The sequence below is a fragment of the Apium graveolens genome, chromosome 7 (assembly GCF_009905375.1).
Source record: "Apium graveolens cultivar Ventura chromosome 7, ASM990537v1, whole genome shotgun sequence".
In the NCBI taxonomy this organism is placed as follows: domain Eukaryota; kingdom Viridiplantae; phylum Streptophyta; class Magnoliopsida; order Apiales; family Apiaceae; genus Apium; species Apium graveolens.
The window spans coordinates 188,634,462-188,661,605 of record NC_133653.1 but is presented as its reverse complement, the minus strand read 5'-3'; the positions used below and the strand labels follow the sequence as shown (position 1 = coordinate 188,661,605).

At 36.6% G+C, this 27,144-nt stretch overlaps 1 protein-coding gene across 1 annotated transcript; it reads left to right on the top strand.

Annotated features, from left to right (window-relative positions):
* Nucleotides 1-3,223: 3,223 nt before the first annotated feature.
* On the top strand, nucleotides 3,224-4,912 carry LOC141671462 (aspartic proteinase PCS1-like). Its single transcript, XM_074477723.1, has one exon. It carries the CDS (start codon nucleotides 3,340-3,342, stop codon nucleotides 4,690-4,692), a length of 1,353 nt encoding a protein of 450 aa, XP_074333824.1. The 5' UTR covers nucleotides 3,224-3,339; the 3' UTR covers nucleotides 4,693-4,912.
* The last annotated feature ends 22,232 nt before the right edge of the window (nucleotides 4,913-27,144 follow it).

The window sequence follows — 27,144 nt, the reverse complement described above, 5'->3', positions numbered from 1 at the left end:
CTCCTGCTTCGGCTCCCGGAGTTGCTTCGCGGGTCCTAGATCGCTCTTTGACTCCTGCTTAGGGTCAAGTCTATGAAAAACCGGAGTAGTTTATCTTATTTGGCTTTCTTGGTTTTGTTTGAACTTCTTATCCTGATGGTAACCCCCTTTCGGTCGGTCATCAGTGTTTTTGCTCCTAGACCCCCATTCTGGGTCATCCTCATTTCCTGGAGCACATCTGTTTCCTTGCTTCCGCCAGCTCATCACTTGTAAGGTTGGCCATGTACTCTTCGGCCACCGGGACATTGGTGTATTTGTATTGGTTCAGCTCAATAAGGGTTCTGACGTCCCGGGTGTTTACAATTCTCTCCAAAACGGGAGTGTGTTGCAATGGTTGCTCCTGGAACGTTTCTCTGTCGGCTCCTGGATCAAGGGCCTGGGAGTGGTCCGACTCCTGGACCTGAGCACTAGCAGATGGTCTCCGAGAAGTATGCTTTCCTGGTCTTTCCATTTCTCAACAATACCAACAATAACTAACAATAATATGCTACATAAAGTATCGATCTAAGGTTGCTTTTTGAAAATTGCAAAAACTACCCAGAATAATAACAAACACTAGCAAATAGCTTCCTGGGACTAGTTTAAACAATCTTCTGGGACTACTCAATAATGTGGTAGAACAAGTGTAGCGGGGTTGTAGAACACAAAGGCAATATGCAAACTAGAGTAAAATCAGGGTTCTTAAACGATCAAAACCAACAATAGCACACACAAACGTGGCTTAAATCAACAAAACAGGGCTCACACAAACGTGGCCTAAAATAACGAGCACACACAAACGTGGCTTAAATAAACAACATTCATGTTTATGGAAGAGTTTGGTTGCTTGGGTTCTTACAAGTTAAATTAATGGACTCTTTTAAGAGCTTGCTGATGAAGGTGAATCTAGGGGCACTGAGACCCAAGGATGGAGAGCCCCTCCTTCCAGCGCCAAATGATAACTCCTGGTGGCGGGGCCGCTCCTTCGACGCCGTTCCTGGATCCTTCGCCGCTGTGGAGGTGTAGCTGTGGTGAGGTTCCTACAAAATAACACCGGAAGGGGGTTTTGGTCCCGCGGCGCCTCCGGTGTGAGAGTAAGAACTCGTTTTTGTGGAAGATGAAGATATATATGAATGCAATGTGGTTGTGTGTGTATATGAGTGTAAGAGAGTGATTAACCCCAAAATCTTACCTTCTTGGGGCTATAAATAGCCCAAGGATAGGGTTTTGGGGTTGGTACCTTTAAATCGTAGCCATTGGCTCTTGGAGCGGAGGACACCTGGTTGGAGTGGATGCTTTACACGTGTCAGCGCGGGACTGGTCGAGGAATGTTCTGAGGATCCTCTGACACGTGCCTCGATTATTCCCATGATTGATGTGTGACAGTTGTCCCTGTCATGTGCTTGGGTCGATACCTCACGTTCTGGGATTTCTCGAGGTTGGGCTTGCGGGAGCGGGCCAGTGAGGACTGGCAGTGCACAGGACTAAACCGAGTTAGGAGTACAGGACTAGTCCTTCCAGGGGCTATATGGAGTTAGGAGTCCGAGACTAGATCTTGCGGGAGCTATATGTATTATCATACTCGACTCAAATTCGATTAAAAAGTTCAGACCGCTCAAGCTCGAGCTTAAGTTTCACTAAAACTTTAAATCGATCTAATAAAATATTGACAAAAACTCGAAATACGAACAGTTCGCCTCGAGATCGATTCGATTAATAATATTAAGTATGAATAAAATATTTATATAAAAATATATTTTTACTAAAAAAATTAAAAATAATAAAGGCTCGATAAGACTCGCGAACCTTACGAGTCGAGTCTAAAGTTCGAGTTCAAGTCGGTAAAGTATTCGAATAGCTCGAACTCGAGATTAGCTCAATTATACCTAGTCGAATTTAAATATTTACGAGCCGAGTTCAAATAACTCATGAACAGTTTGACTTCTACTTACGCCTTTTTGACAAAATTCAAATATATATATATGATATATATATTGATAATATATATATGTATTGATAATATGATTGTTTGAACTTTGTTTGCTAGTTTATATTTCAAAGTTTGTTAGCAAACGACGAAAGAAAATAGCCTACTCAAACAAATATCCATTTATCAAAACAGAAGCTAGCTATGAGCTACCCATATGATACGAGAGATGGTCATACCAGCAAAAAAAACAAAACTGGAACATGCCACAGTTTTGGTTTTGGTCTCTTTTTTTCTAATTTCACTTGCACTGTAGCACAAAGATTTTGTAGTATATAGTGCCACATTCTGTGTATCAACATTTTTTATCAACTCAAAAACATTTCAATGAGTGATATGATACTGGAGCCCACTGGGTCAAGATTGGTCCACACGTTCTGTGACCACAAATCAATTAGTTAAGTCATTATTAATAAGAGAAGGTCTTTATAGATTAGACTAGATTAAAGATTTTATCGGTATTAAAAAATTGTGACTATGAAGATAATAGAGCTTAATTTGATTTTATATGGTCCCTTATATACTTACTTTGCCATTACCTCGTAGACAAATTGATCATTATCCTGGGAGCTTATGCATGGACAGAGTCAAATAAGTAGTATTAAAGAAAGATTATTGGAATACTTTTCCATTTGTTAAACCTTTTATGTCCTTCTTTATTTTTAAATAAATACGTGTACCCTTTAATTATGTTTTTCAATGAAAAAGACTTGCACAACAACTGTGTGTGTCAAACTGTAAGCGTGGAGCAAAATACACACAAACTTATAGTGACTGTCACTTCCAAATTTGCTTTTATTTATGTAAGTTGTAATAGTAGGCGTGTAATTTTTATTACAAAAAATAAAATTTTATAAAAATACGTATAGATAATGTGAGTGTGAGTACGTGATATGAAAGGAAAACTATTGAAGGAAAGAAAAAGGCTGTAAAGAGATAAGCTAGCGTGACCTAAATTACACTCTTACATGATAACTACAAGTACAACAGCAGCATATATGCATAACAGATGTCTTGTGTGATTTTACGCAGACACACATGAACTCTCACCAAATTAACAAAACGCGTTTCCTTCATTTTATATTGCCCCCCCTTGTCTTCTTCTTTCCTTTTTTTCTCCTTTTTCTTTCTATCAATATTCACCCCCCAATCCACCCTACCCCACCCCCACCCCCCAATCCACCCTACCCTAATGGTATATATACAAACATGCATCAACTATACAGTCCATCATCACCAGTCACCACTACAAGGCTCTACTAAACTAAAACTCTTATCAAAACCTTCAGACTCGATCTCTCTCCCCTCACCATAAACCCCCCCTCTCTCTCTCCATGGCTCTCTCCACAGCCTTCCTCCAAACACTTATACTTTTCATGTCTATATGCCTCTCCTCGGCCAAATCAAACTATAATCCAAACACTAACAACCCATCTTCTTTACACAACAAATCTTTGTCTCTCTCCTTCCCTCTCTCATCTCGCCCTCTCTCTCCTCACTCTACTTTCAGAGCCTCTCTCATCAAATCATCTTCATCACACAAACCCAAAGCACTAACCTCAACAAACTCATATCTAAACTATGATGTCAGGTCATCCTTCAAGTATTCGATGGCTATGATTGTTTCTCTACCAATAGGGACCCCACCACAAACTCAAAACATGGTTCTTGATACAGGTAGTCAGTTGTCATGGATTCAGTGTAATAAAAAACCTGATCCGACGTCGTTTGATCCTGCTCTTTCATCAACTTTCTCTATTCTCCCTTGTAATCACCCTATTTGTAAACCTGCTATTCCCGATTATACCCTTCCTACTTCATGTGACCAAAATAGACACTGCCACTACTCCTACTTCTACGCTGATGGAACATACGCGGAGGGTAATTTAGTCAAGGAAAAATTGACTTTTTCACCTTCCCAAAGTACCCCTCCACTGATACTTGGTTGTGCTGCCAAGTCAGCCGAGGCTGAGGGTATTTTAGGAATGAATCTTGGGAGATTCTCTTTTCCTTCACAGGCAAGATTAAACAAATTTTCTTACTGTGTCCCCACACGTCAAAAACTCGCGAAAACTTCGCCGACAGGTTCTTTTTACCTCGGCCAGAACCCAAACTCCAAAACATTCGCTTACGTCAGCATCTTGACTTTTCCAAAAAGTCAACGCATGCCGAATCTTGACCCGCTAGCTTACACGCTCCCGATGGTCGGAATAAGAATTGGCGGGAAAAAGTTGAACATATCGGCCGACGCTTTCCGGCCAAATTACGGAGGTTCCGGCCAGACGATAATTGATTCTGGCACGGAGTACACTTATTTAGTCGACGAGGCGTACACTAAAATAAGAGAAGAGGTGGTGAGACTCGCGGGAATTAAAATGCGAAAAGATTTTGTGTACGAAAATACATTAGAAATGTGTTTCAACGGCGGAGATGCGAAATTGATCGAACGGTTATTAGGAGACATGGTATTTGAATTCGAGAAAGGCGTAGAAGTTGTGATCGAAAAAACTAGGGTTTTGGATGACGTGGGAAACGGGGTCCACTGCCTGGGGATCGGACGGTCAGAAATGTTAGGAATTCCAAGTAATATAATAGGGAATTTCCATCAACAAAATCTATGGGTGGAATTTGATGTGAGCAACAGAAGAGTTGGATTCGGTAAGGCTGATTGTAGCAGATCAGTGTAGTAGTTTAGAAGTGGACTAGGTGTACACATTCATGTGTGCATGTCTATAAAATATATCCTATACTCATGTAAAGTTGAAACAAAATAGTATACTTTTTAGCTCTTGTTTCACGGGTATGTGCAGAGCGGAGCTTTGGACAGGGATAGTGGTGATTCAATTATATATTTAGGAGTTTGTATACGTGTTAGGATGAAATTTAAAGTGTTTTTTTTTTTTGTGTAAGTGGCGCTCAAGATAAGACGGAGATGTTTACATTATGGTCTTTATTATTAATATTACATTCGCGCCAATAATTGTATTTATGTCTAATTTCATGATAGCAATGGAAATGTACATTCTAGTTAAGTCATTAATCGACTGGGATTGATTTTCAGTTCTTACGGTTTTTATTTTATAACAAAAAACGTATCTACGAATAAAGTACTATCTATGCAAATGTTGTTATCAGACAAAAATACCATAAATTTGGTGTGTTATTTTATTCGATTTAGTATTATTTAGTTGTAAAATATTTTAGTGTTGCCATGGTCTCACAAAACCTCTCCAAAACCATATTTTGTAGTACTAATTATTATGTGTATACTTTGATTATTTGATATATCGGGCCCCCTCCCCATAAATGAGCAATTTTCGTCTTACAAATTTGGCTGTCCCAGTTAATTTTTCTAGTTCGGTCCATGTGTGGCTTAATAAATCGGTCTGCATGTTTACATGCATGGGGCTCAAGAAAATGAACAAAAAATTAATGGACAGACAGTTTCATGAATCTAAGTTAAAAGTACAGTGGGAGTTAATTGCTTGAATTTTGACTGTCTAATACACGTCCAGAAAAGTGTGGTTAGTGATATTGTTAATGTAAATTAGTGGTCCAGTTTGAATTAGATACTATATTTGATTGGCCCTTCAAGTTGAGAAGAAGTGTGATAAGATTACGATGCCGAAAGTAAATGATGAACCAAGGTTGTCGTAATCTTCTTTTATTTGTGGTAGGCCATTACATAGGCATCTGGAAGTTCTTCACTCAAGACACTTGTTTGCTTGTAGAATTTCAATGGTTCTTTTGGAAATTGTTAATTGCAAAACTGTTTTTTTATTTTCAAACTAGAATGAAGCAAAAAGATCAAACTATTCTCACAAAATATGTTGATTTAGGTGCTCAATTATGTGTTTTCAGGGATAGTCTTATAATTTTTTACTTTCAATTTACTCCGAAAATTAAAAAATCATCTCTAAATTTTTAATTTGCCTTCTTTTATCACCAACGTTTATGGTTCTAAAAATTGGCCGATTTTTCAGAAATTGCTGATAAATTACTCAAAAATCCGGTTAAAAAATATTTATCTGATTTGACCAATTTCTTATAATTTATCAACAAATTATTCAATTTTTTAAAAATCAGCCGATAAACCATAAATCGGTATATCAATCGAACACTACCGATTTTCAAAATTTGTAATTATGATAGCCTTTACTGTCGTAAAGTGGGAAGTAATCATAAAGGGTCCAAGACATATATATCATCATCACAATATAAATTATAGAGAAATTAGAAAAATTCATTTATCTGAAATGAATTTGTCAATATATCCCTCCTTATCGTGTTTTTGAAACAAAAATTAAAAAAATTACTTTTTAAAATAAATGTCGTGTTAGAGAAAGCTCAATATTTTAATGAGAGTGACAAAAATGGATTTTACACAAAACAGAAAAAATAACGTCTTACTTGTGTTCAAAATGTTGTCACTGGAAAATATGTCAGTAATTCTGCAGAAGATATATAGGACTAGCTAGTGATGGGATATTGGATTACTTGGTGCATGACACGTACAAGATAGTTTATTTGGACACCAACTGCCGGCCCAAAAATGTTTCAGGACGGTCAGCACTTTATATTCCCGACAATCACATATTCACATGTCTTGAAAAAACTATTTTACGGTAAAACTGAAATACTCCTATAATAATTAATTTGACATTTGAACCCCCGTCTTTTACCCTTTAACGTGGCAAACTTACAGAAGCATTTTGAATGAAAAAGAATCTTTTATTAATGAACACTGAATATTACTTTTAATGAAAAACAAACTTTTATTAATAAACACTGAATATTACATGAAGTTCTACACTTTGCAAATGGGTTTTAATCCCTCACAACTACGGCCGTATAAGTGTTATTTAACAGAGTGTTCCACCTTTAGAACTGTATTTTAAGAACCTAAATTCAAGGATTTTTTTTTACTTTCACGAATATTTTTTAATTTTTTGCGGAATATAAAATGAAAAATCTTAATTCTAAATCCTTAAAATGTAGATTTGACGCCCCCGTACCCGTATGTTAGATAAAGTTTAACTAGTTATAGATGTTGTGGAATAAAAATTAGGGTGCGTTAGTAATTAATGTTGAAATTTGTGAGTTTCGAGCTTTAATGGCGGTTCTCGCGTTTGGGACTGCCTGTCCTTACAAGATGCCTGTGTAGCTCTATGTTGTAGAGAATCAAGCCAAAAATAAAATGTAATTCTAGGTTGAGGGGTAAAGCTCTTTATATAGAGATGAGTCTAGGGTTAGACTTGTGTTGGGAGACTTGGTGGACAAGTTTCCAATTTAGATGGTAATAAGGACTCCTATAAGAGAAGAAATTTCATAACCTTCCTTGTAGGAGTTTCTGTTCGTTTTGGACACATGACTCTGCACTTCCAGCCTTATTGGTCGTAGTGCGTGAACAACTAATGTTCGTGACCTTGACGACGACCTCTGCTGGTGGGCCTTGAGTACTTGGGCCGTTTTGAGTCTGCTATGAGCTTAGACCAGCCTGGTATAATATTGGACTTCGGACAAGAAGCCCAAGTGTAACTAATATGACATTTAATGTGTCTTTAGGATATATTTTTTATCCATATCATTTGCTCCCCCAACTTCGGGGAATAGTACTCAAGTTTTTGTGGAAGTTATAATGGTCTATTCGCGACTCAGGGTACTTTCGGCCCTTCTCGGGTATCGACCCTTTATGGGCGTCGGCCCTTCATGGGTATTGTCGTTTTAGCGTAAAGTGTGGAGCGACCTACTCATTTGCAATGAATTAAATAGTGTGAGTATACACACTTAAGGTCTTTGCAAAGGCTAATTGGATAGTGTTTAACACTAAACCGTCCTAATCGAGACTAAAAGGCGAGCGTTTATCACCCCTTAACCTTCGTCATGGTTAATTATAGGGTGAAAGCTGCTAACATGCCCTAATTAGGGCTAACCAGCCCTAATCTGGGCTAATTTCCATGTATAAGCTGCTGGGATCAAAAGAGCCTATTTTTAAGCTAGAATGCGCTAATTGGCCTTAATCGAGGCTAATCTGACATAATCGGGGCTAATTCATCTTAATCAGGACTAATTAGTATGCACAAGACACTAATTATCCCCAATACACACTAATCACGTGAGTGAATAGGTTAACGGCCCTAATCGGGGCTAATTACATCACACGAGTCACTAATTCCCCTTAATTCAGGTTAATTACGTGTAATGTACACTAATCGGTCCTAATGGGGGCTAAATCTCAATAATCGGCCCTAATCGTGGATAAATTTAAAATCCTGATTTTTTTTAAAAATATCGAATATTTCCCATTTTTTGCAAAAAAAAATCGAAATTTTTCGCAGGAGGGTCTCCGGAATTCTGCAGGACCCTTTGGACCAGCATGCAGGAAGTCCTGCTCAGCCAAAATGACACCATTTTGGCATGGTCGGCCTAGGGGAAGAACCCTCTGCTGGCCATGGGTGGTTGCTCTAATTTTTTTTATAGAACCTTCTACCCAGCTTCATGCTCTTCATTGGCTTGCTAGGTTTTATCAGCTCTTGGTTGGCCATGGAGCTCTCCCCATGGTGGTCATAGAGCCCCGTGTGGCTTTCTTGTCCCCGTTTCAGTGAACGTTCTATACTCATTCTAATGATCATTCTGTACTCGTTCTACTGAATGTTCGGTACTTGTTCTACATAATGTTCTATACTTGCTCTACAGATGTCCTGTACTTGTTCTACAGAATGTTCTGTGTTTGTTCTACAAAATGTTTTGTACTCCATCGAACTTGTTCTCGTAGACGTTCTAGTCTTTATGAAACTTGTTTTCGCTGAGAGCCATACTTTCCTAGAATTTTCAAGAAATTTCACATGAGGGCCTCCGGAAAACCTTCATGAGGACCTTGGTATAACGATCTGTATTTTTGTATTTTTAAATATGAATATTAAATAAATAAAATATGTTATGCTTCTGCCAGCTATGTGTTGTGTTAATATTAATTGTGTGTGACTCAGTTGTGTTTGATAATTATTTATCTTATTAACTGCTGAGTCGTATTATTTTGTTACTGTTTTTAAAAGGGAGTTTATTGGAGATTTGTTTTCATAAATATTGAAATTATTTTTAAAATTATTTTTATGACTTTATAATTTCAATAATTATTCATATGAATCTATAAAATTTAGAAAATAATATTTCGTCAATTATTTATTTCTAAATAATTTTCTGGTTGTATTTAATTGCGGGTCCAATGTTAAATTCAAAAATATTTCAAAAATTATTTAATTTATATTTTATTAGTTTTTGAATATTTCAGGAATTTTTAAATTATTTCGGTAATTTTTCAGGTTATTTTCACCCACAAGATTGTTCGTTAAAACGCGAAATGCGGGACGAAACTGAGCTTCGAGAAGAGTGTTATAAACGTGTAGATTTCCTGTTAATTCATTTCTACGTGGCAGATGCTCAGTATGTGGTTTTCTACGTGTTGCGTTATTAAATAAAATAAAATAAATAATAAAAAGATAAACACAAAACACCCACCCATGTTCCTCACCGTCTCTCTCGTCTCAATCTCTCTGATCTCTCATTCTCGATTCTCTCTGGCTCTCCATCTCTCGACTCTCTCTATCTCTCTTAATCAATCTCTCTCGCTGTCTCTCCCGTATTCCTCCCCCTGATTTTCTATTCTCGGTGAGTCGTTGTTGCCGCCTTGTGTTCTATTTTTCTGGCGACTGTTCGCCGCCGCCTCTGGTTGCTGCGTGTTTGTGCGCGTGTGTTGTCTGTGTGTATGTGTGCTATTTATACATACGTGTATATATAATTGGGTGTTAGTGTTGTTACTATCCCTGTGTTCCCGGTTCTGATTGTTTTCCGACCTGTTTTCCGGCCGTGTGTTATGTTTCCGATCGGGCGATTATTGATTGGGGTTTTCTATATTTTCTGCAGGAAAAAATTATTTGATTAACCTTCGTTAAATAAATTTATTTTCGTACGAAAAATTTTACTTATCGGTGAAACCCGTGATTGGAATCCGAATTGGGTACCTTCGAGTTTTGCACCCGTCAGCAATGAATTTCGATGAGCTGGCGGTTGACTATGATGTTCCTCTGAGTCCTACAAATTATAAAATATTATTTCGTAAAATTATTTTTGAAATATAAATTAGTTGGTTGTAATTATTAAATCGTAAGTAGGTGATTTGTATTGCGAAATTGTGATTGGTTGTGTCAATATGATATCGACCGGTAGTCTGATAAATAGAGGAAATACTGCTCAATTTCCAAGAAATTATTTTCGGGAATATGTGCATGCATCATGTAATTATCAGGAATATCAATCGAGTATATAATTATATATTTATAAAATATTTTACAAAAACTACTTTCGTATCATGATGGAATATTTTAGAAATTCGTTACGTGTAATAAATAAACAAGTGATGTAACTCGGTGAAATATTTTGCAAAAATAGTCCGATGACCCTATTTTTTGTAACAACAATTATGTAATAACCCCAAATTTTTGGAAATTTTTGAAACCCTTATGAATAGTGTTTTTTCTGAATGAGAAAATTTTTCATACCACACTATGTAGGGGTTCTGATATGGATATTCTGAGATTTTATTAGTACTTTATATGGTATATAAGTGTATGCAAAGATCGTCAGAATCCAATTCCGAACACTTTGATTTTTCCCGGAAATCCAATAGATACGGAAAGAATTGAGTATAAGGTAACAGGATAAAAAGGATTTAAATTAAAGGATTATAATAGAGGATCATAAAAAGGAATATAATGTATTGAGAAAGGTTAAGGGAACCTAAGTAATAAGATCCCGGGTATGATCCCTCAAACGATAAACGAAAACGAAAATTAAGCGAACCGTATAACAGATCAGCGGTCATTAGGCAAACAATTAGGAAGTTAATCAAAGGGATTAGAGAGGATGATGTCACCCAACCAATGAGAAGAGGACAAGGAGGGGAGGATGATATCATGAGGATGACACAAGCATGACATGGGAAGGAAGGATGTGTGGTTGAATGAGAACCACACAAAGTCCAAGGTTAATTAGGTAATTAACTAAAACAAAAACAAAACCAAACCAACCAAGCCAAGCAAATCATTTTCATCAAAACACAAAAAAATCTCTCTTTCTTCTTCATGCTCTCGGCTTCTTTCTTAAAAAATGAAGATCCAAGCTCCACCACTTACTATTTAGCAAGGTAATTATCTAAGCTTCCCCATGGATAGTTACATACTTCCTATAAGTTTAAGCTTCTAATTCCAAGCCAATCTTTTTCTATAAATCATGAAAGAAGATGGTGAATAGTGTTTTTCAAGAACTAAAATTTGTGTTCTTGAAGTTTTGTTTAGATTAAGCTTGGATAAGGACTTTAAGGGTGATTCCAAGCCATTCGCTTGATTCTCCACTCTCCAAGGAAGGTATAAACTACAAACCCTAGCTTTAGTTTTGATTAATTAGGATTGAATATTATTGATATAGTATATGTGAAGCATGATGCTTGATTGTTTGAAGTTTGATTGAGTTTGTAGAGATTAGTTGGTTTTGTGGTATTTTTGGAGTTGTAAATCTTGATAATTAGTTAAAGAACCTAAGTAAAGCTTTTAGTTCATGTGGGGAATAGGTATAAATGGTTAATGTGGATTTGTTGGGGTTGTTATGATGTGTTTTGGATGGATGTTGGTTGTATGATTGATTTGGGGTTGAATTGTGATGGAATTGGAATGGTTTAAATTTGGGAAATCGCGTAAACATAGCCGTCGTAACGTCCGATTTACTTTAGACTGCTTTTGTGCATAACATTAGGACCCGAGAACCCCCTGCTAGATTTTGACCATTTCCATGATTAGATAGTTCATGTTACGAGCTTCGTTTTGATATGTAGTTCGTTTGATTCCGATGTACGGTTTAGGAGAAACGGCCGTTTTAAGTAACGGCGTTTCGCGAACGAAACATTATCCCTCGCCTTACTTTGAAACATTGGTTAAGGACCCTAAAGGACTAATTGGAGTATGAAACAATTATGTAAAGTGTATTAGGCAAATGGTAATGTACTCGCGAAAGAATCGCCTTAAAACCCTTAATGGTTAATTTATTAAAAATGGTGGAGCCGAGAGTACTCGAGCGACTTAAGTAAACCGTTAAGCGCGAAAGCGAACGTTATGACTCTAAATGGTTAAAGTCTAGTTTCTTAAGCGACCGGGGTTTAATTCCGACTTATGTTGTTGTTCATAGGTTATCGGACCCACTCTAAGCATAAGTCTATCCGGGAGCACTCATGCAAGTTTTCTACCCGTTATACTGTTGTTGTGATGTATATATGTATATGCATTATCTTGTGATAGATGCATGTTGGTTAATTAGCAAATTTTGCGATATATTGAAGCATGCTGATATGGTATATATATGCCTGCCTGTTTCGTATTCTTGCCATATATAAATCTGTTGGTTCAGTTGATAATACCTATGCTAGAGGATAGCGGTAATTTGCATATACCCTTAGTATAGGGACCCAAAGGTGAAAACATTTTCTAAAACCGGGAGTCGAGGATCCCGAGTAGATTATATATATATATATATATATTTATATATATATATGGTTATAGTTTTCAAAACTATTAATCGAATAAGGTTTATTCGATAACTTTATTTTATTATTGAATATTATTTTGAATATTCATCCGAGGACTTATGACTCCTTTATTTTATTATTGAATATTATTTCGAATATTCATTCGAGGGCTTATGACTCAGTTATATTATTAATGATTATTAATTGAATATTCATTTGAGGATGTATGACTCCGTTATTTTATTTAATGAATATTATTTATAATATTCATTCGAGGTATTATGACTCCGCTTATTATTTAATAATATTCTTTATTTTATTAAAGAATAATGTTTCGATAATCAAACTTATTTTCGATTATTCAAATAAAGATAGTACTTTCATATAAGTATATCTTTGGTTATTTAATATCCATTTCAAGTATAAGTTTTAATACTTCTACTTCGATTATTTTTATAAGGATTATCTTTATGAGAATATTATTTAAATAATAATATTCAGACATTTTCTAAATATATTGGGACTGATTTACTTCATTAAATCAACATTACTCCAAACACTCTTTAAAGTGTTTCGAGTCTTCAAAATGATTTTTAAAAGTTAGAGCGGATCCCAAAACTCATTTTTATATTTAAGATCTTCCTTTTAAAAAGGGGATTTAAATACTCGCTCAAAACTTGAGGGATCCGGCTCTATGGTGTATTTTATATTCGCAACAAGGTTATAGTTTTGGTAAATGAATTGATTACTTACCCAACATTCGGGAAGTAAGTCCATCTATTGAGTCGGCATAAGCAACATGGGCTCAGTGGGCGTCCATGATAGTGTAAGTGGCTCAGTGGGAGTCCATCAAATGCATAAGTGGCTGAGTAGCAGTCCAGCATAAGGTCCTATTGCGACCAGGGTGATGACCAGTGGGGAATTCGTCCATCTACTAGTAGAAAAGGTTACTTATTGGTATCTTTGCATGATCAGCAAGATATCTGGTTTATGCCAAAATTCTTTTCCTTTCCAAAATTCATTGGATGTTTCAAACTCTGTCCATACCTTTACATGACAGAGGTTTTCAGGAAATGTATGGGAGATATATATGAATATATTTATATATATCGGGACTTAATGAAGTATCTCTTAACTTCATTATTTATAATGATATTCAAAGATTGAAACTATTCAAATCTTGTCTTGTAGTCTCATCTATGTGATGAACTTTTAAAACTGATTATAACTTAAACGGGGGTAGTTCAAGTAGTATTTGGGAAAGATATAAGTATTTTGAGGTGTCTTGTAACTTCATCTTTTAAACTTATATCTAATTAATAATTGTCTTATGAATGACAAAGATTTTCAGAAAAACGTTGAGACAAGGTTAGATATATGAGATGACCTTGCAACGATATTTTTATACAGTTATAAACTGGAACTTTGTGTATATTATGCATGGAAGAGGACTTCCAATATTTTGAAAAATATATATGAATATATATAGATATACTGAATATTTTGCGACTTCATCGCATTAAGATATCAACTTGGTTCATTTCTTTTGGCCAAGACTTTCATGAGTACTATGAGAATGCTCATATATATTGTAAATCATTATACATATTATTTTAGTGGGCTTGCTGCTCACCCTTGCTTTCTTCTTTCATCACATAACATCAGATAGACAAGATGAACCGGAACAAGCTCCCGATTCGCAAGAGGTTAGAAAACGTTCGGCAGTTTTCTGGAAGCGTTGATGCTGCTGTAGGTGAGGTAGGGACTACCAATAGGCTAGGCTTTCAACTTTTGATGTACCATATTTATGTATATTTATGAATTGTAATAATGGCAAAGAAAATGTAAATTTATTCAGAAAACCTTTTAAGGTGTATTGGCAGATAGTTGTGGAATAAAATGACTTGTGATTATTTTTTTGGATGTTCATCTCTGAGACTATAACGTGTGGTGTGTGTGTTTATTGTGGGGTCACAGTACAGAGTAGTTGATTAATTATTAAGATTGAGTGTTTTTAAGGGAAATGGAACTCGTGACAACCCGGATCCTCGACCCCGGATTTGGGGGTGTTACAGAAGTGGTATCAGAGCCAAGCGTTATAAACCTCAGAGGTGATGTGACGTTAAGATAATAAGTTCACTAAGATAATAAGAACTCTTGCCAAGTTCATAGTCGGGCTACCTAACGTAGTATTGACAGTTAAAACCCTTACGGGAACCCTTATAAATATCGTGATAGTAACATAGTTCGTTCTCGTATAGGGCAGCGGGGCACCGAACCCTGAGGTTCAGAAGCATCAGCGTGAGGATGTTTTATTACAAGTTGGAGATCAAATTGTGAATCCGATAGAGTACCCTAATGAAGGACCGGATGAGATTCATATTGAGAATTTTGCGGTTGAGGATGTTATTTCGGAAAGGACTGTGGCTGAGGAGGATCTCATGGAGGATCCTGATGAGAATGAAGAAAGGATCGCTGAGGAATTGATGACCGTAGTCAGGGCGACTACCAGAGCAAGAATGGCCGCGAGGGTGGCACTAGAGGATGAAGAGTTACCAAGGGCACAAAGGTTAATGAGGGCAGAAGGAGTGGGGCCTTCTACGGCACCAATTTTACCAGTATCAGACCCTCTTCCAGAGGTTCCTGTAGACATCCATGAGGTTCCACCAATTCCTGTTCCCTCCCCTGTACAGAGCCCAGCACCTACTGAGGAAATGCCACCTTTATCTCCTGCACCATTGTCACCTGATACCGTGCTTGGTTATCCATTTGGATCTCCTGGGTCTGCGCCACCTGCACCCCATGGACTGCTAGATGCTACCACTCAGGCTTCTCTTATCGGTGATTATCAGATGACCCTGGGTGGCCTGTCCGAGGCCCGTAATGTTAGGAGTGATCTGTTGGATCGACTTACTGCACCAAGGATTGAGGGCGGGATACTTCCGGCGGGATTAGCTTATAGCATGGAAAGGATTGAGGCTACCACCCGTGTTATAGCTAGAGGCCATCTTGAGGGTCAGATTGATCCAGCTCTACTTGCAACTATCCTAGACCTCATCACCGCTTTAATGGAGCAGGTTAGGGATGTCGTGCGTGCCCGTATTTCTTGATCCATAATAGTGTGCAGAGTCTGAACAATCTGACAAGAATTTCATGTAGCACCGCTTTTGGAAGGGTTAGCCTAAGTTATGAATGATTAGTTTTAATGACTAGATGATTATCTATGGTAGTACTTTTGGGATAGAAGCGATCAGATCACATAATGTAATTCTCTTTAATATGTTCAGTTGTTATACCCTCGAACCAATGGTTATGTATATATTCGTTGATTTCAGTTCAGATCATTTTGTTGTGATAAGATCACATTGTTAATTGCTCTGTTAACACTTAAGAGAGTGTCATGAAGTTTATCGAACTTAAGAATTCATAAGTTGCAATCATGCAAGGACAGAACGAGGGAAAGACTTAAGTAAAGTAAGTAAGACATATATCCAGAGATTCTCAAAATTTTCTAAAGTAATACGCCCCCCACAAGGAATAAGATTAGGGGAAAACCTTAAATGTGATAATCAGGGAGGTCACAATTAAGATATAAGGAACCCAGAATATAATAAAGTGGAAAATGAGGATTTTAAATGAAAAGATGACCCCCATTTATGGGTAGTAGGAAGAAATATTTAGACTAAGAAAACAGAAGTCAAGTAAGGAAAGGAGACCCGAGATGGTACTCCTATACGAAAATTCATGGACCTGTCTAAACAGAACTTATACTTTATTCCCAACCACCACCCTGAGGAAACAATATGGTGAGAAATTCTTTCAGGACCTATAAGTCGCTAAGCTCTCAGGGTTCCAGGGAACAAGCTGACCCAGCCAAGGCAAGAGCCTGGCTAAAGGAAATATAGGAATCATTTGAGATTCAAAATGATCGATGAACCACAAAAGACTATTTTTGTCACTTACCCTCCTAAGAGGGAGGCCACCCGCTGGTGAAAGGCCAAGGAAGTCACGGAGCAAGAGATTATAATAAACTGATTTAAGTGCAGTCAATTGTTTTCAGGAAAGTAATTCCCAAGGTTATGGAGAGAGTGTAAAATCTTTAGAGCCAGAACAAAGGCGGGCGAGTATGATAAAATATGAAGCTAAGTTGTAAAAATTGTCAAGATTCCTTCTGATGACAAGAATCCCAGAACGATGTGATGTTTGAAGTCAATGATTAGTGGGTTCATGAAATAATGATAAGAGAAAGGAAAAAAAAACTGAAGTGGAAAGGAATATAAAGGCAATAGAGTTTGAGGAATGATAAGGGAGTTGGGTATGAGGAAACCCTAAAGACTCGTAGCAATAGAAATAGAAAAGTATGTAATCATCAGGATGAGGGTGATTCACCATGAGTTAAAATTGATGGTTAAGGGCATAATAGATACATATATTTTTATCCCCTGTGAGTTGGGAGGATTCAAGGAAACCTTTAGATAGTTCGAAGGATAAATAATAAGACGCGGATAGACTAAGGAGACAAGAAAGTAAGAAAGTAGGAAAGTTGGATGAAGGAAGTGACCTTCAAGAATGTGAAGTGTAAGACCGGTGGCTTGTTACCCATAAAGGGAGACGCCAGGTATGAAAGATATCCCAATATTGAGATGACTGTTGAGATAAACAACAAAAGTAAATAAGGAATTATTAAGAAGAAGTTCACGTTGAACATGACCAATATCTTCCAGGTCATCCTTGTTATCGTTACCAAATTAGGCAAGAAAAGCGGATGACCATTGTTATCTTTTGGAGGCCATATGGATTGACCTCAGTTTGAATAAGGATGCTATTATGAAATTAGGTATAGACTATCGAGGTGGGAATGATGAATAAGATAATCTGTCAAGGATATATGACTTGATTTATCCATGGATGGATGCAGGTACCTTTTAAAGGTGGAATTAAGGATAGAACATCGGTAACTTAAAATGAATCCTAGGGGAATGCATAAAGGTTGGCATTCCACCCTTAATAGGGACAGTATGAGTTTTGACAGTATGATTTGGAAAGGGTTAAAGTAACAACAACCTTTAAGAATCAGTGGAGAAATTTTTCAGAAGTATATAGACAATGGTTTTAGTATTAGTAAATGGTATTTTGATATGCCCTGTATTTAGGGAATACATGAGGAACGATTCAAGGATAACCTTAGAGGTTTTACAAGGAGAAAGGTAAAATTCAAAATTTTCAAGAATAGAAATGTTGATAAAGGAAATATGACGTAATTATATTGATGCCAAGTGAGGCACGTGTTAAACCACGAGAAGGTATGGATCGAACCAGTAATGGTCGAAATTGTTCAGGGCAATTAGGACTTAAGATAAAAGATGTTCTAATTATGATTGAGAGTCAGTCATGACAGTGATTAACCTCTAAAGACTGAGGCAATAACTTATGGGAAAATGGTAATTTTTTTTTACTCATCAGATTTTAAGGAAAAAATCTTCACATAAGCTGTGATTGAATTAAGGTAGAAAATTTATTTGGAAGTGGTTAAAATGACATTGACTGTAAGGAAATTTTACTATCAGGAAAGGCCAAAGAGGTGGCCGACACTTTAAAGGTAAGAGGATAATTATAGGCGCTTGTGCCAAAGGAATACAGTGATGATGGTTAAAGCTATGAAGGTTGTATTATGGTTTGGAAGATTGACATTCCTTCTGATGACTGTGCAATACCCAACCGTAATAGTAGTTCGGTAAAGGTTTAATTCGTGTAATCGCCAGGAGCGGGCTATCTATCTCATAAGGTACTATCTTGAGAATAATCCAGGACCATGTTTCAAAAAGGACTAAACGAACCTTTGAGTTAAGTCTTCTATTTAAGGCATACGATTAAGAATGGTATTAACCTGCTATCGTTGCTTTGACTGAAACTCTTCTGCAATTTTATCTACTTCATGTCATGAAAGTACGTCAAGTTCAGGAGTGTTCTTCATGAATCATGAACGGTGATCATGTTACCTCCTTAGGAGAATTAGATACGAGATGTATGGACTCCGTATGGTTAGATATTAAGATTTCATGGAAAGTGAATGATGACAGTAGGTCAGTGGTGGACCATAGTAATGCAGCAATGATTCTGCCAGTAATGAGCTGATTACAACCGTGAGAGTTGTATTGGAATGGATGTTGAGATTGAGTACCACTAATCGGGTTGTGGTAGTGTATAAGTTATCATTGATAGACTAATTAAGTAGAGTATCTACCTATTGAATATTTATTTCCCTCTTATGAAAAGAGAGTCGTATTATTATACGAGGAAGGTTGCGGTGCAAGCATAGAATTCTAGTGACGATGATGTCTCGAATGAGATCCCAGATTCGATTTTCAATATCGAGGAAGTTTCAAAGGTGATTGTGTATAAGCTCGAGGAAGAGCATGGGTCCATAGAATGATGGACGAAATAGCAAAAATATTTAGGCATGTGAAGTACGATGCTATAATACTTATATGTTTTGTTCTCCTATGACAAACCTCTATAGTTCAGAGGTAGGTTCCAAGCCAGATATTTTGTGGCAGTATATTTTTTTTTCATATATACAATTCTCTTCAGTTCATTCTTTTCTCTTCTTTTCATTTCATATAAACTGAGAAGAACAACCCTTTCAGAAGGGGAGGTATTGCCGAATGACTATCTATCTGTGTGATAGAAGCCTAGTAGGATACCATCTATTGTTTAATTGCTTGTCAAGTACTAAAGGCTGGCCACCTTCTGTACTAACTATGCGATATAATAAGTGTTCATGATCATAGTGATCTCTCAATAAATTCTTTTACTTCTAGATGATGGATCAAACTTTGGAAAATAGAAACAACTGAAAAAGGAGTAGTAAAGTTATGGTGGTATTCGGAATGGAAACACATTCGTGATACTAAGGTTGACGCGTGTATTAAAAGGTTATAAAATTCTAACGAGCAAAGGTATAACCAGTATAATATTAGGAACGGAAGGTGATCGCGATTACGAACTGGAAAAGAATGGGTATTGAGAATCAAAAGCTCTAATGCTAAAAGCTATAATGAGAGTCTGTGCAATAGACTTGAAAGAAATTGGAATGATCACTTAACACGGGTTGCGTTTTCTTACGACAATAGATCATATGTCAGTATTGAGGTATCGCCTTATGAGATCCTTGAGGGAAGACAATGTCGATCTCCCTTATGTTAGGATGAAGTTGTAGAGCGCAAGATGCTCGGACCCGCAGTAGTCCAAAGGATCAAGGATATAATAGATTTTAATCAGAGGACGGCTGGTAGTAGCCCAAGATGGGAACACGAAGTATGTTGATTTGACACGAAATGACAAGGAATGGGAAGTAGGGGACCTAGTGTTGTTATAGGTATTCCCTTGGAAAGGATTGATGAAATTCGGAAAGAAAGGAAAGCTAAGTCCACAATTTGGCGGACCCTTGGTTATACTAAAACATATTGGGAAGTTAGCATACGAGCTAGCCCTACCCCCGAACCTGTAGCAAGTTCATAATGTGTTCCACGTATCAATGTTAAGAAAGTGTAATTCTGATGCCAGATAAATAGGGGCATATGAGCGCATAGACATGCAACCCGACGTAACCTATATGGAGCAACCAGGAAGGGTTATCAAACTAGGCAGAGTTTGGTGGTAGGACCACAATGTGGGAAAATTTGCTCGAGAGTTAGAAAGCGCAATGCTAAGAGAGTATCCCTATTCATTTTCTATCTAATTCCGGGACGGAATCCTTTTAAGGAGGGGAGACTGTATTAACCCCAAATTTTTGGAAATTTTTGAAACCCTTATGAATAGTGTTTTTGCTAAATGAGAAAATTTTTCATGCCACACTATGTAGGGGTTCTGATATGGATATTCTGAGATTTTATTAGTACTCTATATGGTATATAAGTGTATGCAAAGATCGTCAGAATCCAATTCCGAACACTTTGATTTTTCCCGGAAATCCAATAGATACGGAAAGAATTGAGTATAAGGTAACAGGATAAAAAGGATTTAAATTAAAGGATTATAATAGAGGATCATAAAAAGGAATATAATGTATTGAGAAAGGTTAAAGGAACCTAAGTAATAAGATCCCGGGTATGATCCCTCAAACGATAAACGAAAACAAAAGTTAAGCGAACCGTATAACAGATCAGCGGTCATTAGGCAAACAATTAGGAAGTTAATCAAAGGGATTAGAGAGGATGATGTCACCCAACCAATGAGAAGAGGACAAAGAGGGGAGGATGACATCATGAGGATGACACAAGCATGACATGGGAAGGAAGGAGCTGTGGTTGAATGAGAACCACACAAAGTCCAAGGTTAATTAGGTAATTAACTAAAACAAAAACAAAACCAAATCAACCAAGCCAAGCAAATCATTTTCATCAAAACACAAAAAAATCTCTCTTTCTTCTTCATGCTCTCGGCTTCTTTCTTAAAAAATGAAGATCCAAGCTCCACCACTTACTATTTAGCAAGGTAATTATCTAAGCTTCCCCATGGATAGTTACATACTTCCTATAAGTTTAAGCTTCTAATTCCAAGCCAATATTTTTCTATAAATCATGAAAGAAGATGGTGAATAGTGTTTTTCAAGAACTAAAATTTGTGTTCTTGAAGTTTTGTTTAGATTAAGCTTGGATAAGGACTTTAAGGGTGATTCCAAGCCATTCTCTTGATTCTCCACTCTCCAAGGAAGGTATAAACTACAAACCCTAGCTTTAGTTTTGAGTAATTAGGATTGAATATGATTGATATAGTATATGTGAAGCACGATGCTTGATTGTTTGAAGTTTGGTTGAGTTTGTAGAGATTAGTTGGTTTTGTGGTATTTTTGGAGTTGTAAATCTTGATAATTAGTTAAAGAACCTAAGTAAAGCTTTTAGTTCATGTGGGGAATAAGTATAAATGGTTAATGTGGATTTGTTGGGGCTGTTATGATGTGGTTTGGATGGATGTTGGTTGTATGATTGATTTGGGGTTGAATTGTGATGGAATTGGAATGGTTTAAATTTGGGAAATCGCGTAAACATAGCCGTCGTAACGTCCGATTTACTTTAGACTGCTTTTGTGCATAACATTAGGACCCGAGAACCCCCTGATAGATTTTGACCATTGCCATGATTAGATAGTTCATGTTACGAGCTTCGTTTTGATATGTAGTTCGTTTGATTCCGATGTACGGTTTAGGAGAAACGGCCGTTTTATGTAACGGCGTTTCGCGAACGAAACATTATCCCTCGCCTTACTTTGAAACATTGGTTAAGGACCCTAAAGGACTAATTGGAGTATGAAACAATTATGTAAAGTGTATTAGGCAAATGGTAAGGTACTCGCGAAAGAATCGCCTTAAAACCCTTAATGGTTAATTTATTAAAAATGGTGGAGCCGAGAGTACTCGAGCGACTTAAGTAAACCGTTAAGCGCGAAAGCGAACGTTAGGACTCTAAATGGTTAAAGTCTAGTTTCTTAAGCGACCGGGGTTTAATTCCGACTTATGTTGTTGTTCATAGGTTATCGGACCCACTTTAAGCATAAGTCTATCCGGGAGCACTCAGGCAAGTTTTCTACCCGTTATACTGTTGTTGTGATGTATATATGTATATGCATTATCTTGTGATAGATGCATGTTGGTTAATTAGCAAATTTTGCGATATATTGAAGCATGCTGATATGGTATATATATGCCTGCCTGTTTCGTATTCTTTCCATATATAAATCTGTTGGTTCAGTTGATAATACCTATGCTAGAGGATAGCGGTAATTTGCATATACCCTTAGTATAGGGACCCAAAGGTGAAAACATTTTCTAAAACCGGGAGTCGAGGATCCCGAGTAGATTTTATATATATATATATATTTATATATATATATATATGGTTATAGTTTTCAAAACTATTAATCGAATAAGGTTTATTCGATAACTTTATTTTATTATTGAATATTATTTCGAATATTCATCCGAGGACTTATGACTCCTTTATTTTATTATTGAATATTATTTCGAATATTCATTCGAGGGCTTATGACTCAGTTATATTATTAATGATTATTAATTGAATATTCATTTGAGGATGTATGACTCCGTTATTTTATTTAATGAATATTATTTATAATATTCATTCGAGGTATTATGACTCCGCTTATTATTTAATAATATTCTTTATTTTATTAAAGAATAATGTTTCGATAATCAAACTTATTTTCGATTATTCAAATAAAGATAGTACTTTCATATAAGTATATCTTTGGTTATTTAATATCCATTTGAAGTATAAGTTTTAATACTTCTACTTCGATTATTTTTATAAGGATTATCTTTATGAGAATATTATTTAAATAATAATATTCAGATATTTTCTAAATATATTGGGACTGATTTACTTCATTAAATCAGCATTACTCCAAACACTCTTTAAAGTGTTTCGAGTCTTCAAAATGATTTTTAAAAGTTAGAGCGGATCCCAAAACTCATTTTTATATTTAAGATCTTCCTTTTAAAAAGGGGATTTAAATACTCGCTCAAAACCTGAGGGATCCGGCTCTATGGTGTATTTTATATTCGCAACAAGGTTGCAGTTTTGGTAAATGAATTGATTACTTACCCAACGTTCGGGAAGTAAGTCCATCTATTGAGTCGGCATAAGCAACATGGGCTCATTGGGCGTCCATGATAGTGTAAGTGGCTCAGTGGGAGTCCATCAAATGCATAAGTGGCTGAGTGGCAGTCCAGCATAAGGTCCTATTGCGACCAAGGTGATGACCAGTGGGGAATTCGTCCATCTACTAGTAGAAAAGGTTACTTATTGGTATCTTTGCCTGATCAGCAAGATATCTGGTTTATGCCAAAATTCTTTTCCTTTCCAAAATTCATTGGATGTTTCAAACTCTGTCCATACCTTTACATGACAGAGGTTTTCAGGAAATGTATGGGAGATATATATGAATATATTTATATATATCGGGACTTAATGAAGTATCTCTTAACTTCATTATTTATAATGATATTCAAAGATTGAAACTATTCAAATCTTGTCTTGTAGTCTCATCTATGTGATGAACTTTTAAAACTGATTATAACTTAAACGGGGGTAGTTCAAGTAGTATTTGGGAAAGATATAAGTATTTTGGGGTATCTTGTAACTTCATCTTTTAAACTTATATCTAATTAATAATTGTCTTATGAATGACAAAGATTTTCAGAAAAACGTTGAGACAAGGTTAGATATATGAGATGACCTTGCAACGATATTTTTATACAGTTATAAACTGGAACTTTGTGTATATTATGCATGGAAGAGGACTTCCAATATTTTGAAAAATATATATGAATATATATATATATACTGAATATTTTGCGACTTCATCGCATTAAGATATCAACTTGGTTCATTTCTTTTGGCCAAGACTTTCATGAGTACTATGAGAATGCTCATATATATTGTAAATCATTATACATATTATTTTAGTGGGCTTGCTGCTCACCCTTGCTTTCTTCTTTCATCACACAACATCAGATAGACAAGATGAACCGGAACAAGCTCCCGATTTGCAAGAGGTTAGAAAACGTTCGGCAGTCTTCTGGAAGCGTTGATGCTGCTGTAGGTGAGGTAGGGACTACCAATAGGCTAGGCTTTCAACTTTTGATGTACCAGATTTATGTATATTTATGAATTGTAATAATGGCAAAGAAAATGTAAATTTATTCAGAAAACCTTTTAAGGTGTATTGGCAGATAGTTGTGGAATAAAATGACTTGTGATTATTTTTTTGGATGTTCATCTCTGAGACTATAACGTGTGGTGTGTGTGTTTATTGTGGGGTCACAGTACAGAGTAGTTGATTAATTATTAAGATTGGGTGTTTTTAAGGGAAATGGAACTCGTGACAACCCGTATCCCCGACCCCGGATTTGGGGGTGTTACAAATTATACGTATTTTCTAAATATGACTACCGAACCAAATTTCAAGTACGTGAACCCTATCTGTTTTATGTATTGAGATAGTACATATAAATACTAGTTGGGATTTGATATCGTAAGGGTAGAATTGATAGTGATGACATGTCAAGCATAAATGATCGTCTAATCTAGGGTATTTCGATTCTGTAGGTTCCAGTCGAAAGACCCAAGCCCCGAAGTCGGTCTAAGGATAGCCTAGTGTTCAGTAGTTAAAGCTCAGCAAGGCAAGTACCTCTAACCATATCTTTTATGGTTCAGTAATATATATGAGTGAACTGTTGATTTAATTTTTGTACTAGAACATAATGTTTTGAGTTACGTATCCCCTGTTATAAACGTTTCTGTTTAAATCATGTATTAGGGGAAAAGTAACTTACTAGAATACCTATCTCAAAATTGTGATTGATATTGGAAAATGTTATGAAATGTGCTGTGATAAAGAGGAATCAGATATTGGAGTTGCGTAAGAGGCATGTTATTCGGTAATGACCCAACATGAGATGCGTAAGAGGCTAAGTCGGTTGTGCACACAGTTTGAACCGATTAGTCCAGCGTGGTAGAGACCTAGCTAGTCTATAAGTTCCAGAACACTTATTCTGGATGGCCGCCTAGAGTCGTCCGGTGTTGATAGACTAATCAGCTATCTTTACCTGTGAACTTCCAACGTATCTGATAATTGTTTTGTGGTTCCCATAAAGGAACAAATGGTTTTGTGGCACCTGTAATGGAACGAATGGTTTTGTATTGGTTCCTGTAATGGAACAGATAATTTGGAAATGGAAATAGCATGCTAAAATTGTACTCTTGTATTTAAACATCACAAGATTTATGTTACGTTTTAAAGAGCATGCTAGTTTTGTGGATATCCAGTTTTCTTGTTTTCATGGTTTTAAACATGATTGATTTTATGACTTCTGTTCCTATAACTGTTTAGCATAAAGTTTTGTATTATGTTATTCATATATTGGTACTGCTGAGCAATTGATTGCTCACCCTTGCAAAATGTTATATATACATATTTCAGATGCCTAAAAGACCTGTTCACCATAGCCAGGGCTGAGTATCCGCTCCTCCTCTATCCGGTTCATATGAGATAGTTTAATTCATACCAGATGTAGGTATGTTAAGTTGCTATAAGAATATAGTTGTATCAGACTTATTTAAATAATCAGTGGTGTAATAATTGAGTAGCCTAATTCATACTTTAACCTGGAAAAGATCTTGGTAATGGGGTCGTGTTTTTGTAATATTATGAGTTTGGTTGTATTATGTTTTGGTATATTATTATTCGTGACGTCAACTCCTGACTCCGGGATTGAGGCCGTCACAGGTTGGTATCAGAGCTACAGGTTTAAATCTCTGATTTAGGTTAGGTGTAGAGTCAGAAATCTGTAGAAAAACTTTATATAAAAGTGTAAGTCAAGCAACTCATATAAAGGAGCGAGTTTAAGAGTCTACTTGAGGGTTTCGAAGGCGATGACCCTGGCATCTAATGATATTTTGATAGAACTGCCCTAAACTTTTACCATGTCTTCCCTGTATATATATATATATATATATATATATATATATATTATTGGCAGCGTCCGATAGCGATCTCTAGTGACTCAGAGGTACCCCTTATGTCTGGGTCTCCATCCCGAGAGAATGAGTCTGACCGTGAGAGTTCTGATACCGAGAAGACCCTAGATGTCATAGCAGAGGAGGCACCATCACCACCACCTGTTACTTATTCTATGACTAGCTATGCTACTGAGCCGAGTGTGCGACCTCGGTGGGTTCATAGGTCAGTATTAGCAGTCCGTGATTTTCCACCTGGTTGTGGACCCAGGGCTACATTTCCTAGACTACCAGTTCCACGTGTCCCTACTTCAGGTACTTCATCCTCTATTCCGTATCACGTTCACCAGAAAGTCAACAGGGCATTGATTAGGGAGCAGAGTCCTGAGTTGGCTGTGCAGCTAGACTATGTGCCTGTTGGCCCCTATCAGGGAGTAGCTGTACATCCCCGGATATTCAGACTAGGGTGAGAGCCCTTACTCAGTCAGCCATTGATAGAGCTAGATTCATTGGCCTTTTATCATTCCGGAGGCTAGGGCGATGCCGTACCAGAGTTTAGTGGATTGACTGGTATTTGAGCTCGGGGTGATCAGGGGCATTGTCAAGAGATTTGTTGTGCAAGACATGCCTATATCATAACAAGACTAAGTCATATTGACAACCCTAAGATTAGTTGTATTGTAACCTTAATCTATAATTTATACTTGTAACACTTAATGTCTGTAAAATGTAAATGGATCAGACTGGAGCATTTTTCCCTAAATAGTGTCAAGCCTAAGAATTCTATCTAGAAGAAGACCAAGAAGGTCATGACTCAGAAGAATTATGAAGAAGCTTGGAGTTGAATAATTCTGTTTGGTGAAAAACATTCTAAATCAAGATCTCTACAAGTCACAGAATTAGTGTTATAGAGAAGTCATTCGAGAACTCAGAAAGACCTATCGAGAACTCAGGAATTGTTTATCGAGAACTCAGGAAATGCTATTGAAGATATCGACAAGTCAGATACCTATTCGAGAACTCAGAGA

Excerpts from the sequence above, each read along its gene's own strand:
- LOC141671462 (XM_074477723.1), top strand. The coding sequence starts at position 3,340 with ATGGCTCTCTCCACAGCCTTCCTCCAAACACTTATACTTTTCATGTCT.